This window comes from Amblyomma americanum, chromosome 5 (assembly GCF_052857255.1).
Source record: "Amblyomma americanum isolate KBUSLIRL-KWMA chromosome 5, ASM5285725v1, whole genome shotgun sequence".
Taxonomy (NCBI): Eukaryota; Metazoa; Arthropoda; class Arachnida; order Ixodida; family Ixodidae; genus Amblyomma; species Amblyomma americanum.
In genome coordinates this window covers 180,888,203-180,903,871 of record NC_135501.1, presented here as the reverse complement: position 1 = coordinate 180,903,871, position 15,669 = coordinate 180,888,203, and the positions used below count along the sequence as shown (strand labels likewise).

The 15,669-nt window shown below is 48.2% G+C and overlaps 1 protein-coding gene across 1 annotated transcript in view; it reads left to right on the top strand.

Annotated features, from left to right (window-relative positions):
* The window catches only part of LOC144134432 (uncharacterized), a 28,743-nt gene extending 22,800 nt beyond the window's left edge, over window positions 1–5,943 (top strand). The window contains exon 8 of the mRNA XM_077667347.1: window positions 5,775–5,943. Within this exon, the coding sequence (XP_077523473.1) occupies window positions 5,775–5,942 (168 nt within the window). The 3' untranslated portion in view covers window position 5,943. The remainder of the gene's footprint in view (window positions 1–5,774) is intronic.
* The last annotated feature ends 9,726 nt before the right edge of the window (window positions 5,944–15,669 follow it).

The following is a 15,669-nucleotide window of genomic DNA, read 5'->3' as shown; positions in this document are numbered from 1 at the left end:
TCTGCGTCTTCGAAATTTCTTGCACAGACGGGGACGATGACGCTGGACCGGGGTGGGATGGTTAGTTCTTCATCGAGAACACTGAGGGCCTTTGACTGCTCTGGGGTCGTTTTCGGAGGTAAAGCTTCGTCCGTCGAAAGCGTGATGGACTTGGACTTGAGGTCGATGACTGCGCGGTGCTGTGTCAAGAAGTCCATCCCCAGAATGACGTCACGGGAACATTTCTGAAGTACGACGAATACTGTCGGATATGTGTGTCCGTTGACAGTCAGTCTCGCAGTGCACCTTCCTGATGGCGTGATTAGGTGTCCGCCTGCTGTGCGTATCTGCGGGCCATCCCAAGTCGTCGTCACTTTCTTGATCCGGTCGGCGAAGGAAGCACTCAGCACGGAATAGTCAGCTCCCGTGTCGATTAGAGCAGTAACGTTTCGGCCGTCGACAGTCACCTCTAGATCGGAAGTCCTTGCTCTTGCGTTGCACGTAACTTTCGGCGTCGGGTCACGGCTTGGTCGGTGATTGCGACTGCGGCTGCAGGGGCTTGTCGATGTCGGTGGCCTGGGGGTCTCTAAGTGGCGTCGTGTCGTCGTCGGTGCGGCGTCGCCGTGAGTTCTCGTCGTTGGAGGGTCTTCGTTTTTTTTTGCCGGGAAGCAACCTCACCTCCTAAGGTTGCTGTTTTCAGTTTCCCCTACGGGGGCTGGGGGACCTTTCTCGCACAGCCGCTGCGTAGCTGTGGCAGGGCGACGTGAAGCGGGAGGCTCGCGGCGAGGGTAGTCGGCTCGACACGTATTCGTCGCGGCGCTGGTAGTCGTCGATTTCTTGTGGATGTTGGCCGAAGCGTGGTCGTGGTGCGCCAACGGCGAATCCGCGAAGACCGATGCGTCGGAACGGGCAGTGACGCAGGACGTGACCGGCTTCACCGCAGTGGAAGCACAGCGGTCGGTTGTCACGGGTTCTCCAGGTGTCGCATTTCCTTGGGCCCGAACGTTGTTCGTAGGTCGGGTGGGCGGGGCCCGGAGGGCGGTGGTCCAGCACTGCTGGCTCACATCGAATAGGGCTTGGGGTGGCACGTCGAGGCGCGGGCTTGCGTACTGCAGCGACGTAACTCATGGCTGGAGCTTGAGGTTCAGTCGTCGCAGAAGGGGAGCCAAGCGCATGCCGCACTTCTTCACGGACGACTTCCGTCAGGCTCGCTACTTGAGGTTGTGAAGATGATGGCAGCAGCCGGCGTAGTTCTTCGCGGGCGATTTCACGGATGATCTCCCGCAAGTCGCTGGTTATAGTCGTCGTGTCCGGAAAGCTGGAGCAGACCTGTGGTGGTCGGTTGTACTGCCTTGTGCGGGCGTCCAGGGTCTTCTGAATCGTTGACGCTTCTTCGGCGAATTCGGCGACAGTCTTGGGCGGATTTCGTACGAGTCCAGCGAAAAGAGACTCCTTTACGCCCCGCATTAGATATCCGGTTTTCTTCTCCTCCGTCATATTCGGGTCAGCTCGGCGGAAAAGACGCTGCATTTCTTCGACGTACATACTGACAGTTTCGTTTGGGTGCTGCATCCGTGAGTCCAGCAGCATCTGCGCCTTTTCCTTCCGGAGAATGTTGGTAAACGCCTTCACGACTTCAGACTTGAATAATTTCCAGGTCTTCAAGGTAGTCTCGTGGTTTTCGTACCACGTTCTTGCAGGACCATCAAGGGAAAAGAAAACATAGCGGAGCTTCATGTCATCTTCCCACCTGTTAAATGTAGCCACGCGCTCAAAGTTGTCTATTCAATCTTCCGGATCGTCGCCAGGGTAGCCGTGGAAGGTTGGAGGCACCCGTGGCTGGTGGAGCATGACAGGGGTGGACGTCGCTGGCTCGGTCATGGTGGGCGCTGGAGCTTGTTGTCGTTGTCGAGTAGGATCCGGTAGTAATCCGTGCTGAGCTTGCAGGCCTTGAAGACGGCGGCTGTGTCGTACCTCGGGATCTTCTTGGCTCTCGTTCTCTACGGTGGATCTTCCAGGTTGGGTTGGGTGCATGTACCCCGCACCTCCACCAGATGTCACGAGGTGGTGACGGGAACTCCGCCGGGGTCACGTAGCACCGACTGGGGTCCGGTCTTGAGGAAGGCACAGAGCAGCTCGTAAGAGAACACTTTAATAGGCTGGCTTACGCCCACTAAGAACAGCTCTGAAAACTGAGCGGCGGCGATAGCAGCGAACGTGCTCGGCGGTCGTCGACTAACAGAATGCCCGCCGCTCTTAGCCGTGCTCGATTTTAAAGGCGGCAAGGAAAGTTCCAGAACATAGTAGGCACACTTGCGCGAGGCTAGGAAAAATCGAGATAACTCTGGTCGCGTCTCGCGTCCCAGAAAATTGATAATGCGGCGTGCCTGCCGCGATAAGATCAGACAAAAAGCAAGCTTCGCGGCAATATTACCGACGCTTCGTGCAAGACTTCTCCAGGCTGGCTGAGACTCTCACACGGCTGACAAAAGACGATCAGCCTTTCGTCTGGGCACAGGAACAGCAGGACGCCTTCGAAAAGCTCCGCAAACGCCTACAAACAACGCCCATTCTTGCCCATTTTGACGAGGAGGCGGATACAGAACTTCACACCGATGCCAGCAACATTGGCCTCGGTGCAGTCCTCGTCCAGTGGCAAGATGGTGTTGAGCGTGTGATTGCTTACGGCAGCCGCACGCTGTCTCGGTCCGAGGCCAATTACTCAACCACTGAAAAGGAGTGCCTAGCTGTTGTGTGGGCGATAACGAAGTTCCGGCCCTACTTGTAATGGTCGCCCGTTTCGGGTCGTGAGTGACCACCACTCACTGTGCTGGCTCGCGAATCTTAAAGACACCTCGGGCCGGCTAGCTCGTTGGAGCCTTCGCTTGCAAGAATTAGATGTAACAGTTGTCTACAAGTCGGGCAACAAACACAGCGATGCAGACTGCTTGTCCGTGCTCCTATCCCGTCCAGCTCTGATGACCTCGAAGATGACCCCCTCTTTATTGGTGCTCTGACCACGTCCGACCTCGCTCAACACCAGAGGGACGACACGGAATTGCGGCCACTCATCGATTATCTTGAGGGTACCGCCTCGTTACCGCCTCGTCTATTTGCGCATGGCTTGTCGTCGTTTTGCTTGCGAGATGGCGCCCTCTACAAACGAAATTACGCCCCGACGGACTCTGGTTACCTGCTCGTGGTTCCAATGGCGCCCCGCACTGACGTTTTGCAGGCATGCCACGACGAGCGTCCTTGCGGCCACCTCGGGTTTTCTCGAACGATGGCACGAGTTCGTCACCGTTATTACTGGCCCAGGCTTTCTGCGACTGTCAAGCGTTATGTACGTACTTGCCGCGAGTGTCACGTCGGAAGAAACCACCTTTCAAGCCGGCTGGCTTGCTCCAACCCATTGTTCCGCCGAGAATTCCTTTCCACCAAGTCGGCATGGACTTACTGGGCCCATTTCCCACGTCATCATTGGGTAACCGGTATATTGTGGTTGCCACCGACTACCTCACCCGGCAATGTGAGACGAAAGCCCTTCCCGCGCCACTGCTGCTGAAATTGCTGACTTTTTCATCATCAGCATAGTCCTCCGCCATGGCGCCCCTTATGTCGTTTTAACTGACCGAGGCACAGCGTTCACGTCCACGCTTACTCAGGAAGTTATGCGGCTCAGTGGCACAAGTCATCGTAAGACCTCAGCTTACCATCCTCAAACCAACGGCCTAACCGAGCGCCTCAATAAGACTATCGCTGATATGATTTCTATGTACGTCGACGACGACCATAAGAACTGGGACGAAATCCTTCCGTACGTCACGTTTGCCTACAATACTGCCCTTCAAGAGACGACGGGGTTCACGCCATTTCGTTTGGTACACGGTCGTGAAGTCGTGACTATGTTGGACACGATGTTGTTGCCCGATATTGCCCGCCCATCCGTTGCCGACGCTGATGCATTCGTTCGCCATGCAGAGGCTGCCCGCCGGCTGGCTCGGCAACGAACCTGCGTGCGGCAAGAAGTCGATGCTCACCGCTATAACCTCCGTCACCGCGAAGTCATTTTCCAGCCTGGCGATCAAGTGTGGGTTTGGAGCCCCATCCGTCTGCGCGGTCGCTCCGAGAAGCTTTTGCGCCGTTACTTCGGCCCCTACGAGGTACTCCGCCAACTCAGCGACGTTACGTATGAAGTGCGCCCGCAAGGGAGTGTTCGTTCTTCCAGACGCCCGCCGCCATCCGAAATTGTGCACGTCGCAAGACTCAAGCCATACCATGCCCGCTAGGACAACTCTCACCACGTTCGGTGCCTGGGATTCTGTTAACACCAACACGTGGCTCCCCTCACTGTCAGGCATCGAGTCGATGCCTTTCCAGAGAGGAGGGGCAATGCCGCACTTAGTTTAGCCATCACGCTACCGGCTCCCCCGTGCGGTCTGTCTTCGACCTTTGTCGCGCGCCGGACTTCGTCCTCTTCTGCTCGGTGCTAGGCCCTGCCGGCTACGCTCTGCGCAGTGTGCTCGCCAGGTACTGTTCTGCCAGGGATTGAACGTCCTACCGGCGTCCGTGACAATACTAATTATTCTTTATCTACGACATGTGCCTCCTTAACAGTGAAGACTTTTTTTATTATTTTGTCAAGTGGACTTCAACTCAGAAAAATTTAAATTAAGCTATAGAAAACCGTCCTGTTTCTGTATACTGATTATTCTCACACGGCGTCATGAGCACCACATACTTTCCACGCACTGCCTGAGAGGCGACCAGAAGCTTGTTTGGAAAACAGCGCTACCAAGGATGTAACACAAGAGCATGCTTGTTTTCTTTCTGTGTACCCTTTCTATTCAATTGGTCTAGCCTAAATAAATTTTGAAAAACTGGAAATAACAGAGAATGATCGTCTGATTTGTACCTAGTAGCACCGCACACACGCTACTGGCAACAACCAGGCACACAATGCACACAGGCTTGCACACAACCTTGCCTACAGGCTTGCACACAGGCTTGCATACAGGCTTGCACACAGGCTTGCACAGAAGCTTCCACACAGGATTCTACACAGGCTTGCACACAGGCTTCCACACAGGCTTGCATACAGGCTCGCGCACAGGCTTGCCTACAGGCTTGCACACAAGCTTGCCTACATTCTTGCACACAGGCTTGCATACAGGCTTGCACACAGGCTTACACACAGGCTTCCACACAGGCTTGCATACAGACTTGCACACAGGCTTGCATACAGGCTTGCATACAGGCTTGCACACTGGCTTGTGCAGAAGACGGCTAGCCTTTACAACGCAGCAGATGAAACTTAATTTAATACAGAAGAGCGTGTTGTCGGGCAAGTTGGCTTAGCATGATATAGAAGAAGTTAGCGCAAAACTTAGACGAAGACAGAGAAGAAGTTAGCGCAAAACTTAGACGAAGACAGAGAAGAAACACACAAGACGACAGACAGTCGTCTTGTGTGTTTCTTCTCTGTCTTCGTCTAAGTTTTGCGCTAACTTCTTCTATATCAATTTAATACGCATTAATCAACAGCTGCTGATAATTATGCTCTTTGTTCTGACGTGTGCAGAAAAATCTATAGCTTCCCAGATGTCTTGATTTCACCCTGCAGCGCAAAGAAATGGGAAGAGTGCAATGACGTCAACTCGTGACTGAGCCTCTGGGAAAATCGGCCATAGAAATATGGCATTAATTAACACTTTCGTTGTACTGTTGAATATTCTCTCACTTGTTGAGCCAGTACAAGCGTTAAAAACTTTTCGTTTTGCGTCGCTGTCATCCAGGCCAACGTAATCATGGGGACGCCAGGCATCCGGGCCAATTTCACGTGGTTCCTGTTCAACGTGCACCTGACGGACCTCACAGGACGCTGCCTCACCCGGGGTCCCTTCGATCGTGTGAAGGGCTTTAGGGACTTCTACAGGTTGCAATGGCAACGGTTGAACCAATGAAACGCAGGCTTCGGACCGTTGCAACGATTCCAGCTTCCATAGCACGTTTCGGCACGTTGCTTCATCCTACTGGCAGTGCGTTTTGTTTTTGTTTTCTGCGTCGAAATGAATACTACATAACGGAAACAGGAACAGGAACCGCCTGTGCTTCTTCCCTTGCACTGTGAACTTTCAGCCACTGTGACGTTCTTTAATTGAAATTTCGCTCCGCCGAACGCAAAACGCCAGTTGGTAAAGGACATTTTTTCGCTACATTGGTGAATTATTTGGCCTGCTGATGTTTGGGGCATGCGACCATCAGCTGATGTCTCCTAGATAATTACGTACTCTTCTTCTCTGTCTGCGTGTAATAACGGGCAACTGGTAGTTATCTCTTAGCAAGCAATTAGAGCAATTTCTTAAATAATTATTCATCAACGAAGTAACAACTAGTAGTCATCGTCAATAGTATGGAGTATCAAATCCGGTTGGCTCACCCTATAAACGCAGGTTAAAACAACGTTTCGTCTGCCTTAGAGATGGTTTTGGCTGCTTGCCCCTACTGCTCGTTCTCGTTCTTGGATGGGGAAGCCGGCCACTGCCTATACTGCCAAGTATTCTTCTCCACAGTCCTCAAACGAAGCTTTCATCAAGGACTCTGACGGTGATGATCTATGTTTACCCCTTTGTGTCAGCCTAGAGCAGTAGCAATCAATGCACACAGTGTGGTGCCATCGGTTGGAAGCATGCCATTTGCTAATGACTAGCACTATCTGTGCTATAACTATGAGAACCCTTTGGTCCATAGCTGTGCCATTGATGCAGTGCGGCCAGCCGTCCGAAGGCGCATCTATCTGATTTCATCGCCATTGTCCGGAATCGCGTTCCAAAAACTTTTTTGGAAAAAAGTTTTTGTTAGAAGTGGTACGTACTGCTGAGTCCAAACTTCTACATGAGAGACCATTTGTTTCTCCGCCGCTTTCAAGAATTGGGATTTCTGGAAATGGGCTGTATATACATTCATGCTTCAAACTGTACGCTAGAAAGCCATGTTGGGCGGAACAAAGGAGGCGAAAACGTTTTGCAAACAGCCCCCAGGTTACCATCCGGGTTCATGAGGGTGAATGTAACGGGGCTGCTCAAGATGTGAAATCCTGGTTCAATACAGTGGGAGGAACACAGTATTTCAAGTGTGTTTTTGACGTGAAGTTTATTATCTGGCGTTTTGGAAAACCTCGTCGCAACTCATGAAGGTAGGTACAGGTTCACAAAACCAGTGCCACGAAGCATGCGTCTGCATAGGAGATGTTCGCACTTATATTTCTCAAAGAATACTGAATGGCCAAGTGTTTCATGCGTACTGAGACCCACTTGCCCTGTTGCCTACCACAGAAATAAAACTAGAGCAATAATTCGGCCATGAGTGCCTCATCCATACATTTAGCACTGCAACGGTTTTCAGAAAAGTGAGTATTTCGTGCCCAAAATATGGCGCTCCCCTGCAGTTTGCAGTTCTGAATAGCATGCTTAAAAAATATTTCAAGTGATTTAGGTTCCCATCGGCAAAGATTCACGGATAGGTTCGTGCAGTCTACGGGCTGCTAATGAACGGAATGTAGCGAATGGGTGCCGCGAATTCTCGGGAGGCAGAAAGGATCTTCATGAAAAAATTATGCGGCTGCTGTCTGTTTTCACCAAGGGTCTTAGTAGAACCGAATACTAAATATGTTAGATAAAGCGTGTTAACTTTTCATCTCTTTCCGAAGTGTAAAAAATGACGGTGGTCTTTTAAAAATAAGTGGAGGGCACACATGAGAAGCGGCATACGTAGACTTCGCTACAAGGCCTCGTTGCACTCTGCACGGACCACCGCCTATTCCGACTACATTTGAACACAGGGAGCATACCCGGTATGACATCGTCCTGGCGCCCAATGATTTTCGTTGCTATGTATCTGAAGAAATATCTCAACGGACGACGATTTGCAAGTAAATATTGTCAGGACAAAAGAAGTATAAGACGTGGTTAATAATACCGGCGGGAGACTTTCGTGATCACTATAAAAAATGTGGTTCCAATGCTAAAGAAGTGCTTTAATAATGGCTGTGGATGTGTTAAAGATAAATAAATGTAATTTTTATCCATACACATGCTGGGTTTTGCATCTTTTTGGACACACCTCGTGTATTTGAGGTGCAATATTGAACCTACTTTTAATATACATAATTTATTCTGCGGGTCTGTCTTTGAACTCTGAACACAACACACTCAATGTAGTGCGAGAGGGAATATACATAAACATCCGCGGGAGTTACAGGTACTGCGAACAGAGCTATCTCTTCCTTATCCTTTGGAAGTCTTCTGCCATTCTGCCAGGTAGAAGTCCCTGAATCCCGTCACGCGTTCGAAGGAGCCTCTTGCAAAGCAGCGCCCGGTGTTGTCCGTCAGGTGCACATTGAACAGAAACCAGGTGAAGTTTTGCCGCCTGTTGTGTGTGTTCATGACAAACGTGGCCTGGAAAGACACGCGAGGGCAATACCGCGTTACGAAAGCGGACCTAATATTTCATGAACGATGCTCTGCCCACTAATCAAGAGATCGTCCCTTTCTCCCAGCACCTGAAGCACAGCCGCTGCTGGGCTGAACGCCACTTTAAATCGCTCTCCTGCATTCCATACCCAGCAATTCTTGCCAAGAGAATTTTTCAGCGGGAAACCGTTCATCAACGTAAATTTTTTCTTATAACGCAAGATTTCACTGAAACAGGCAACGTATCGGCAGATAACGGGAAGGCAGTATTGTATTTTTTTTTTCCTGTCCACGTTTTCACTAGCGTCAAAAGCGTTCCCCATTGGTTTTTTATGGCAGTCTTAACTGTTCGATGCGATTGCTGGAGACACTTTAAAAGAAATATTTTGCTACATATTACAATAATGGACCATTACCTTCAATCTTTCTATAGCAGTGCCTTAAAATTTTACAATTTTCAAAAGTTTTGCCCGAGAAAGCTGGACTTCACTCTACAAATGAGTAGGCGACAAGCGTCGTATTTCAGCCAAGTAGCGAACGATTGTAAATAACAACAGTCTCGAACATAACCACCATTTTTAATACCTGCGCTTTAAGGGTGCTACTTCAAACCCCCATGTAATATAAAAAATCCTGTGTTCCACTCACATAAGGCGTATTTAACAGTAGATCTACGCGGCTTCTGACTCCCCTGTTTCCTTATTTCTTCAATATTATTGAATGCGCCCAACATTCGCACCTAGTAATACTTAACATTGAGCTTCTCGGTACTGCATCTTAGAAGATAGAAGAGAACAGTGCGAGCGCACGAGGGACGAAAAAAGAACTGGCATCACTTTTTTGCCTTCGCCCCTCTTATGCATGAGCTGTTTTTTTATATAAAAGAACGTCGTGTTCGTGCATTATAACTTTCAAGCTCACGTTTATCGTTTATGCTCGTTCCTTCTTGTAACAGAAAACTCCGTGACAACGCGCTTCACTGATTGGCCGGAATGCAAGTCAGCGATTGGCCCGAACGCAAAGTTGACACTCATATCTAGAGATTTCCCTCTCCGCCCTTCCTCTCCTGTGCTCGCTCGTTGTCGCTGCGTCTGTCACGCATGAATGGATATGTAGTTAATCGCACGTGACGGTGCATGACGTCTATCCCAACTTTTATTACTAACAGCACCCGGTTGCGTCACCCGGCTCATCCACCACCCTCAATTAAGAAACGGTACCGCTGCACAGATGTCATAAACTGGCATTGCCATTTCACGCTACCTAGCTGACTTTGAAACTCACATTAGGACAACGGTAAACTTACAGTTAATTTTTCAGCTAGTAACACAAATCTATGGGACTGTGGCGGTTATTATCCCTTTTAGAAGCAGATGAAGCACTTTCACTTAATAATACTGGTCTTTATGCCAAGTTCATCGTTTATCTACGCAAGATACTACTGTCGAAAATCCCGTTGGATTAAGCTCGAGGCAAGCGATTTTCAACACCTTTAACTCCAGCTCGTGATCGGCGATTGGAGCAGATTGCCTGCTGGAATAGTTTAATGCTCCAGTCAAGACCATTTATAAACCTTGTAATCTGATTTTTGCTTTCGCGCGCAGTAGTCCTCTTTCTTGGGTAATTTTCTTTTTCTTATGGTTGCCTTCGCGGTCTCAGTACTATGTTATACGCTTTTCTCATTCCCGCTTTCAAAATTACCTGCACACATGGGAGCAATTAAAATATTATATTCTTAATCACGAAGCCGCCCTTACAAAACTTTTTAGACTGCTTATAGACTTCTGTCTACAAAGTCTATAGACTGTCTATAGAAAAATCCTAGAGAACAGTCTATAGGCAATACAAATGCTATAGGCAGTCTATAGACAATCTATATATTTTTAACAATACACTTTTGTAGACTTTTGTCTATAGACCATCTATACACTATGAATAGACAAAAAGGAATATCTATAGGAAGGCAACAGACTCTATAAGATGTCTACAGACTGTCTATAGACCATTTCTATTAGGGCGGCTTATGAATGATTGGAAGCGGCCAGCTTCCTAGGACCTTAAAAATGAATTCACAGACAGTTGTGACCAAGGCGGGTAAACAAGACAACATACCTTATCTTTCATGAAGTCCAGTGTGTCGAACGAATGAAAAACAGTTCTGTTAAATATCTGGAACCACTGCGGAAGGCTGAGGCCAACCGCAATTTTTTCACTATGAAGAAATCCTTGGCTTGTCTGACATGCCTAGAAGAGAAGAATGGCCATGAAATGAAAAAAAAAGTGCTGGTTGTCCCTTGCTTGGACAGACTTCATCAGAATAATATTCTGAATCAGTTTATTTAAACGAAAAAACAGTACATCCTCGGTATCTACTGAAACGTTCAACCAATTCAGAACGCGTTTCTTGCGCCTAGGGGCGCCACCCAGTTTTACAGGATGTCCTCCGTGAGTAATTTCGGCTAGTGGATAGGCGCGTGATTAAAACAAATGTGGTAAAACACATTCTTCCTGCAGACGTCCCTGAAAATTTTCAGTTTACTTATGAACAGCAAAATTTGCAGTATCGGCTTAGTAAGTGAGGGAAATAGTTTAATAAAGAGTTCCGTTGCCTTTATCATTTAATTGCAACAACCACCAACCAACGTCATAGTGGTTCTCTCACCCCTACTCACTACGCCGCTTCAAAGCCCTCCAGCTCCCAATGTACATGTTGTACTGCAAGGTTGGTAACATTTGTGAAGAGTGAAAACCAAATTGGTCTTCGCCCGGCGAAGCAGACAGAGTGCATTGGACTCAAGTTTGTTCCCGTATCCAAGTGCCATAATTTTTGCTTGTCAAGGCTGCACTTGTCACCATCCCTTCCGCAGGACACTATTATTGTGATCTTAAAACATCATTGCTGGCTTTTGCTCATCACCATCATCATCAGCCTCACTTCGCCCATTGCAGGGAAAAGGTCTCTCCCATGTCTCTACAATTAGCCCTATCCTTTGCCCGCTGTGCCCACCGTATATGGCCGCAAACTTCTTAATCTCATCCGCCCACCTAACTTTCTGCCACGTGGAATCCACTCCGTTACCCTTCAGGTTTAGCGGTTATCTTGCCTTCGCACAACATGACCAGCCCAAGCCCATTTCGACTAGGATGTCATTAACCCGCGACCAAGCTTTCGAAATAAGAACGGGTACCTTGCACTCGGAGATATAGTTCGCATGCCGTGTAGAACTGGCGCGAAAGTTCATGCTTCTTTCCTCACCAACACAAATTTGAAACTCTTCAGAAAGTGCACCGTGCCCTCCCAAACAAAGAGACCAAGTGGGTGGCACCTGCCTGCGAGTAGTCGGAGACAGCCATGCTCATGCACTCCTTGTAGAGGGCGTCGAACGGCGTGTCGTAGCGCGTCTTCATGAAGAACGTGGTCACGCCCATTTGGAAGGAGAAAGCCACGGTGAGCCTACGCGTCCCGAAGTCCTCCAGCGCGATCGGCAAAGACTTGTCCTGTTGGGTTCAAACACGCTTTCGAAGACCATCCGAAGAGATCGGTGTAGGAACATTTACTGAAGAACGCTACAGATTACCTCATATGTCTCACCTCATATGTCTTCGCTCTTATTAGGTATCTATTTATTGTTTTTTTTTACTTAGAATGCATGTCATGAAAAGGCAAAATTTTTTTTCGGTTGGAAATGCTTAAAAATATTAACCAAATAATAAACACGAACACTAAGCTGCGTCAGGGTAAATACGAAGCGAGCTCATTAGCGAATGGGGCTTCATCATGGATTTTTAGATATCTTTGCACTTTAAACATAAAGGAGTAAAAATGGTTTAAGTTGTCCCCTAGCATGCACTCTTTTGCAGAAGGGTGTGCGCTAAAGGACAGCTTACTTCTTTTTACTTTCATAAAGGTGTATTCGTGATTTTGTTTAGGAGTAATACCTTCACTTCAAATGTTTGTCTCCTATATACTCTACTCCTCTCAACCGTCACGTGAGTGCTTTCTTCATGTCGACGGTATGGTCGCTAAAACAGACGACATGGATGATCTCGCGAGCTTGTCCCTGGTGTGATTCGGTATACACTGATAATGCTGCACAGGAGGCAAACAATGCACCTCACCACGTGACGCCTGCAAGTTTAGATATTTCTGTGACTCTTTGTAGACGTCTTTACATAATGCTAAAAAGAAATGCAGATGCTTCTAGATAAATCTCACCTAGACTGAACGCGTCGAAGTCTTACTGATAGCTGTACATATTGCGACTTCACCGGTTTGTTTGAATTATGCTAGAAATTACAAGCAAGATAGATAATCATTTGAGTCGGATTTAGAGTTGTTGTTAGATCAACTACGGGGAATTCTAATGATTAAGACAGTTAATGATAATACACCAAACAGAGGGAAGCTATGCAGGTAGTCTTTGCAGCAGGTAATGATGCCCTTGTACTTTGGCTTTCCAGCATCATGTGAATGGGCAAAGAAACAGGTTATTACATCTTTCTCCAAATCGCCACCTAAGAATTGCTCATGTTTCGACGCTGTAATTTCCAAACCACTCCCCTCTTAGTGCCGACTCTGAACATGCTCTAAGAAGTGAGACCTGTGTTGTTTTGCAAAAATAATAAGCGTCCGTAAGTCTAACGCACAATATTTAGGTGTAAGTATATTTTTGATAGAAATGACGAAAGGTGTTTAAAGAAGCTAGGTTGCATCAGTTTTCGTTCACTTTTGATTATGTAGTTAATGGGCATAGTAATGAGACATCATTGCAGCGCACAAAAAACACACGGATGAAGAGAGTAGTCAACACGGCTTTCGTGGTGTCTAGTCTCTTCGTCCGTTTGTTTTTTTTCTGCGCTAGAACGATGTCTCAAAATATTATCCAGAACCAACTAGCCCAGCTCTCTACGCTTAGCGATGTATAGAATAAGAGTGATGACTGGCTGCCGTCTAGTCCAAAGTAAACAATAAACTCAGAAGAATAAAACCAAACGACACGGCGTTTGTGGTATTGGCGCGCTCACCATAGCAGGCGCATTCTCATTCGGGCTCCTCAGTGCGTTCGCAGGCAGGGCCAGACACGCTTCTCTGTTTGGTATTGTCAACACGCTGGTTATTATCACTACGATGTCAACTTCCTCCCTGCAGCCGAGAGGAACACAACAAAATTAAAAACCGGGAAAGATTTACGACAGGCGAAGCAAGTAAGCCAGCGGCTGCTAAATATGGCAGCGGCACTTGTTATAACACGATCATTAGATAAATTAGCATCATAACTGCAATTACGGGAAGGAAGCTAGGTGGGTGTATATCTTCCAAGAAAATAATCACAGGGTTGGTAAGTTGCGTCAAGCTTATCTCGAGTAGCGAGCAGTGCGCAGCCGAATAATATTTCATGCCACCTGGGGTCTCCTAGCATGCGCTGGCATAACACAAGAGACGAGTGTATTGGGATTTCGAAACCATAAAAAGCGGACATCGCGAGCGGTGTTCCATCCTGACATCCAGTGCTCACCAGGGGAAAGCTTTAAGCAAGGAACTTTCCAGGTAAGGCGCTTATTACGCATATAATGAATATGAGGTACATTCCGCGGGGCCCGTAAATGATTGCAGTCTAATATATACTGGGTAACTGGGTGTTTCAGCGAACATTTTCAAAAATTTCTGAAAATATTGGGTTTAATACAGCAAAAAATTAAGTGTAGGATCACACACCCTGCCCAGGCGGACAAAATATGCAGCAACACCCCTCTAATTATCTTGGTAAGTAACAAAAACCCACTAATTAACTTTTCAATTGCCGTAGCTGGGTGGTTAGTCCCAAGTGGGAGTTTGATGCCGTGAACAAGAGGATGTCATATCAGTTTTTGAAACGAAGAAAAAGTTAAAGTTCTGGAGCCCTCTGGCGCGAAGAAATCCGACGCTTTTTCCCGCACGCCACAGAAAATGTGCGCACGAGGAGCGCCGGAAGTATGGCATAAGTGAAGCATCCGCTTGTGACGTGTCGTAATGAAAGCAGCGCCCAATTCGGAACGCGTGTGCTAACTTTCCTCGCTATAGTAGCGGACAGCTTTTTGTAGCTATGCTGCGGAAGCTACGGGTGCGCGCCGCCAGCTTAAATGCCTATCTCTCTACCTAGGGAGAGCGTGATAAGAGGGCGCTTGAGAAAGCCTTGCGCCCAGCCCTCGTAGCTTCCACTGCATAGCCACAAAAAGCTGCCCGCGAGTATTGAGAACCTCGGCGCTCAGCTTAGACCCCGGCCGACCTTAGCGACTGCTTTGTCGCTTGGAGTAAAGAAATTTATAGTCATCGTCAGTTACGAGAACGTCGATTTTGAGAGCCCTGATGGGCGCATCTGCAAGCGTTTTTGTGTGGTTGTGTGCGCCAATTCTGTTATGGATTCCCGACGGGCTTGTTTTTGTGCGTCTTCAAGAATTAATTAACTCATAAGGTCGATCTTCTGTTTTCTTATAATCACTGCGCATCGGGAACGAAGCCCGAAAAAGAAGAGCTTTGTCAGCGTGGCAAGGAGAGCTTAAGCAGCAATGGCTGTGGGGTATCGAGCTGTTGTTCATGCGGCTGTGTTAGCGTGTGTTAATTTCATTTTCCCAATAGTGCGCAGGCGTTTGCATTTCAGGTGCTTGCCTTGGAAGTGCGCGTGTGAAAGGCCATTGCAGTGCCAGTGTTTCAAATCACTTGAATGTGTGGAAGTGCCGCCTAAAATTAAAATGTCACACCACATTGCGTGAATTGTGAGAATGGCCGCGCCTGCGCAACTCCAAAACCCCACTGCCGAGAAGGTTTGGTTTAGGTTTATAGGGATTTAACGTCCCAAAGCGGCTCAGGCCGCCGTATTGAAGGGCTCCGAGAATTTCGACCACCTGGGGTTTTTTAACGTGCGCTTACATCGCAGAATACACGGGCCTCTAGCATTTCGCCTCCATCGAAATTCGACCGAAGCGGCCGGGATCGAACCCGGGTCTTTCGGGTCCGCAGCCGAGCGCCATGACCACTCGGCCACCGCGGCGGCTCCACTGCCAAGCAGGCGGACATTGTAATCGCTTATGTGAGCGCACAAATCGACGTGGAGCTGGTATCCAGACTGTATGCTGCCCAACTTGCTGGTAGCTGTGTGCCGACTCGTCCCACGTTCGTATCGATATTTAATCAATTTAAGTCTACTGGATCAGTTCATGTACAGAAAAGGAAGAGAGCAGG